General features: G+C 56.2%; 1 protein-coding gene across 1 annotated transcript in view; it reads right to left on the reverse strand.

Annotated features, from left to right (window-relative positions):
* CRHR2 (corticotropin releasing hormone receptor 2) overlaps positions 1-2,489 on the reverse strand; it is a 41,607-nt gene extending 39,118 nt beyond the window's left edge. The window contains exon 1 of the mRNA XM_007466102.1: positions 2,403-2,489. Within this exon, the coding sequence (XP_007466164.1) occupies positions 2,403-2,489 (87 nt within the window). The remainder of the gene's footprint in view (positions 1-2,402) is intronic.
* Between the last annotated feature and the right edge of the window lie 2,792 nt (positions 2,490-5,281).

The following is a 5,281-nucleotide window of genomic DNA, read 5'->3' on the forward strand; positions in this document are numbered from 1 at the left end:
CTGAACTCCCTGTGCCCTTGGGATAGAAATCAGATCCCACCCGGACCCACCATGCGCCCTGGCGCCTCACACCATCTCTTCTCAGGGTTGGGACTCTGGAGCCTCCCTCCCAGCGTGCTCTTCCCTCAGCCTCCCTCTAGGACCACCCCATCTCCGTCCCTGCCATCCTGCCCACCTCCCGCCAGACTTCCTCCCAATCCTGGCAGAGGCTCTTATACCTGCACACACTTGTTCTCAGTTCCCATGACCAGAGTTTGTAAATACACACTTAATTCTTAGCCGTTGTTTTCTTCGGCCAGAGGCTTCTTTAGGCTATCAACTCCACAGGGCAGGGGCCACGGGCTGCTGTTTTCACCCTTATGTCTTTACCATGCATGATCCTCCTTAAATACTGGCTGAATCAAGTATTATTGAATAAATGAGAGGGCTGGAGGCCAGACCCTCCTGGATCGCCCTCCTTCCCCACCACCCGCTCCAGGTCACTTACTCTCTTTTCATAGAGAGCAGAAATCTCAGAATAGTTGGACGAGGACCCAGAAATAAATCCCATGACCATGAAGACCCAAAGCAAGGAAGCCTGTGCTTTGGGGCTAGAGAGGCCACGGTCCTCTCTAGCTGGTTTACGTGCTGAGTAACTTTGGGTGAGTAAACTAGTCTCTAGTCTTGGGCCATCCGGGGAGCTAGGGGCAGGGCCTGGGCTGACTCTACAGGGAGAGCAGACTGTTGCCTCTGAGGTTGCCAGTTCTGACGTCCCCGGGACCCAGGGTACCCTCCCACAGACCCCTCAACCTGGCCGGGCTCTGGAGCAGCAACCGGAAACCCTCTCCGTCTAACCAGCTTGGGCGGTTGGCATCATGGCCCCCAGAGGGGGACAGCTGAGGGGCCACACCAACTGCCTTGAAGGCACCTATCCCCAGAACAAGTGCCAGGGGACAGAAAGAGCTCAGAGCCCAAGACATCGGGAGTGGGAGGTGGGCAGGAGGGGGTGGTAGTGAACCCACTCCACAGCCTCCACCCATCCCTGCAATGTCCTTAAAAGGACCTGGCAGGTCTAGGGGCCATCTGCCCATCGGGGCACTGACCACACCTCAGCATGGTGCCCACTCCTCCCCTCCACCTGACCAGATCCCCTGGGAGGGCAGGGCCCCTAGTGCCTTCATCTCTGCTTACTCTGTGCCAGGCATGGTGCTCAGAGCTTTACCTGTACTGTCTCAACTATTCCTCATGACAACCCTATTCAGTAAGCACCAAAATCATCCTCATTTTACCCAGGAGGAAACTGAGGCTGGGGAAATTTGAGTAGCCTGTCCAAGGTCACACACTAAGCAGCAAAGCAGGGATTGCATCAGGTCTGTCTGCAAAGCCACTTTGCCACAGACAGTGGACGCTCACTACCCATCTGTTGAATGAGTGTTGAACGAAGGAGTCCTCTGTGTACGTATGGGGATGGGGCCAGGCCTCCCGACCTCCAGCCTGCCTCTGTCCCTTGCACTGCATGGCCTCTGAAACCTTTTAGTGTCGTGGCTCTTCGTGAAAAGTGTGGCCTAGGACAGGTCACCCTTCCTCTCCGAGCCTCAGTTTCCCCATCTGTAAAATGGGGAGAGGGTAAGAGGTAGATTTCTCCGCCATCTGTTTCTGGAAATCACCCCCTCCTAGCCTCACCCCCACTTCTTCAGCTCTTTCTGTACAGCTCCTCTCCATCCCGTCACCCTTGGCTCCTACCTGCAGACCCTGACTCTGGCCGGTGGGCACACCCACAGCTTTGAGAACCTCCTGGCAAGGCTGGTTCCCCCAAGTGGCCCCTCTGCCCCATTGCTCATTTGATACTGAGGGCTGCCTGGTTTCAGGCACTGAGACAAGCGTGGGGACCGGGCTGCAGGAAACGGGGGACAGCTTTCTGAGGGTCCCTTGTGGGGAAGGGCCAGCACTGGGATGGGGTGAGGAAGGGACTTGAGGCTCCTGCAGGGGAGACGCAGCGGGATCTATGGGGGAGGTGACAGAGTGGCCAGGGGACAGGAAATTTCTGGACCCGAGGAAGGGCATGTCCTAGACACTAGGGCGTCCCCCAGAATGCTCTGCTCATCCACAAAGGCTTTCAGGTCCCAACCTAGCTGGTGTGAAGAGTTTCATCTCCCCTCCACTTGCCCCTCATCCAGGCAGGACATCTCCATCCCATCACGGGACACAGGGATCCCCAACCCCATCCCGGCCACCAAGCCCTAAGACCTCCTCCATTCAACTCCTAACAGGGCTAAGTGAAACCGAGCCCAGTAACTGAGCAGTGAGACCCCCTACCGCCTCGCAGTCAGGAGAGCACGGAGCTCCAGCTCCCGGCGCCCCGACCCTGCGAAGAGATCCCCCCGCCCCGCGCCTCCCCGCCCGCCACCACTCCCCGCACTTACTCTGAGCAGCGGCGGCAGGAGGCAGAGCAGGCAGAGTAGCGGGTGCGGGGCGTGGAGAAGGCGCGGGTGCCCCGCGGAACCCCCCATTCCCTCAGCGGCAGCGGCCTCAGAGTACAGCGGTCCCGCCTTCCCCCGCCCCAGGCTAGAGCTGTGTGGGCCCCTCCCTCCCCAACGCGCCGGGCGGCCAAGGTATGGCCCCGGGCGCGGGAACGGGGGGGGGGATTCTCCCCCACCTCCAGGCTCCGCAGTGACACCGCCCCACGGCCCGCCCCCTCCAGGTTATTTATAGCGGTGCTGGGCGGAAGCTTCTGCCCAGGCAACCGGCGAGACCAGACTGGGCTTCCAGTCTGCTGAGAAGGGGTCAATGCCTTTTACCAGCCTGACACCTTTGCCAGGGCCGTAGCTGCAAACGCTGGGGAGAGAGGAATTGAGAAAGGGAGGCGGGGGTCTTTGTGGTTTTGGCCAGAGCACAGAGTGGCCAAGGTATGGCCCCGGGCGCGGGAACGGGGGGGGGTATTCTCCCCCACCTCCAGGCTCCGCAGTGACACCGCCCCACGGCCCGCCCCCTCCAGGTTATTTATAGCGGTGCTGGGCGGAAGCTTCTGCCCAGGCAACCGGCGAGACCAGACTGGGCTTCCAGTCTGCTGAGAAGGGGTCAATGCCTTTTACCAGCCTGACACCTTTGCCAGGGCCGTAGCTGCAAACGCTGGGGAGAGAGGAATTGAGAAAGGGAGGCGGGGGTCTTTGTGGTTTTGGCCAGAGCACAGAGTGGGCTGGGCGGTTCTCATCCCCACCAGGCTTCCCAGCCCTGCCGGCATCTTCTAATTGTCTGGGGAGCTTTTACCACACCCCAGTGCCCACTGGGACAATCGAAATTTGAACGTGGAGGCCAGATTAAATAATAGTTCTGTGTCAGTGTTCGACTTCTCGATTTTGATAACTGCCCTATCCATAGGTAAGAGAAAATTCTTGTTCTTAGGGAGTAATATTTAGGGCTAAAGGGATACCATATCTCTAACTTATTTTCAAAGGGTTCAGAAATACACACACGCATACACATACAAATACACATATAGAGAGAAAGAGAACAATAAAACAAGTGAGGTAAAATGTAAATAATTGGTAAATGTGGGCAAGGAGTATGTGGGTATACTTTGGATCATTCTTCCAACTTTTCTGTAAACTTGAAATAAAATGCTAAAAAAATATATTCAACAACAACAACAACAAAGGAACAACGACAACAAATGCAGCGATGCCAGACCCCACCCAGAGCTCCTGATGATACAGGCTGGGGCAGGGCCCAGGCATTGATATGTTTTAGTAAATTTCACAGGGATCCTGATATCAGGCAGGGCTGAGCAGTGCTGGTCTCAGATGGGGACAGGTCCAGCCTAGGGCTGGGCTGGGGCTCAGGAGGTGAGGATTCTGGGAACCACGGAAGAAGGCTGTGGAACTGTTCTAACAGGTGGGCCTGGTGCACAGCGTTGAAAAGCTTAAGCAGCAAAATCCCAATGTTATTAGGGTCTGAGGGGAAAGCATTTGAGGAATGTGATTGGTGAGGCACTGAGCTTTTCCTGGAGGGTGCAGATGAGGTGGGTACAGCCCAAGTTCAAGAGACTTAGACACTCTGTTTACTCTGGTCTCTGCCTGGGACACTTTTCTGTCCCTCAGGTCTTCTCCACCTGCTTCCTTCAGGCAGCCCTTCCTGACTGTAGCAGCTCCCACACTGGCCTGCCGTGAAATCTCAGGGCCTAAGTCTGAGCCCCTGGATTCTCCTCTATGTGGACTGGCCCCTTGGATGAGGCTGGCCTCCACGCAGCTTGGTTGGGAGGCAGGGGAGGCACTTCTTTTTATTTGTTCTTCCCTTTCTCCTCTGTTGCACAGAGCCTAGCTCCAATGGTGCAGGGGCATTTTTATGGGAAGATCAAAGGAAGAGTTGACCAGATCTCCCCATTCATCCGAAGGTGACGGGGTAGAAACCCCCGAGACAGGATATAGCTTTACTGGACCCAGTCAGATGGGGTTGATCAGAGAGGGCTCCTGGTAGGAGATAACCACTCAGTCGGACTTTGATTGAAGGGTGGGTAGCCTCAGAGCTGATGAGGTTCAACAGTTGTTTTCAGCACGTGTTACTGGAGCATCTCCATCACAATGGGTGCTGTAAAGCAGAGAGCAGAGGCTCCGACCTTGAGGCCAGCCTCATTGCCTCTGAAGAGAGTGCCAGCAGAGGGAAGGGGTGTGGACCCTGTGAGATCTGGGCCTGAATAACTGTGATGGGAGCTGTCGGATAGTACAAGGTGTGGGACAGCTCAGGGAGTGGGGGGTGGGGGACTCTGGGGGAAAGGCACTGCAGGAGCTCCTTGAATGATTTAAACAGATGGAGAAGGGAGAGATCTTTCCTCCAGATGGAGGAGTTGGGGAGAACAGGAGCCAGGAGCTGGGCAAGCACAGCTGGCTGGGCTGGGTGTCTAGCTGGGTTGGGGACAGTGTAGGGTCAGGCAGTGAAGGACAGGCTGTAAGGAAGCTAGATCTGCTCTAGTTCTAGGAGGGTCTACAGAGCAGGCACATGGGTGCTCAGTCTTGATTCCTCACTGGTAGGACCTTCTGTGTGCTCTTCCCTGGCTTTCCTTGTGTTTCCAAACGGTGCCCTCCTCCAACCTGGAAAGTTCATAGGAGGGCATCTCTTGGACAACTAGAGCTGCATTTTGCACCAGGTAGGGATTGATCCCCAGGAACCCAGGGGTTTACATCTTCCAACCCCCAAGGCTATGCTTTGCCATTGACTGGCTAGCGCTCCTTTTCCTGGAGGTGAACCAACTCCGGATGTAATTAACTTGGGGCTCCCAGGCATCTCACTGCTGCAGGTGCTCTTTCCC

Source organism: Lipotes vexillifer, unplaced genomic scaffold (genome assembly GCF_000442215.2).
Source record: "Lipotes vexillifer unplaced genomic scaffold, Lipotes_vexillifer_v1.1 scaffold150, whole genome shotgun sequence".
NCBI classification, from domain to species: Eukaryota; Metazoa; Chordata; class Mammalia; order Artiodactyla; family Lipotidae; genus Lipotes; species Lipotes vexillifer.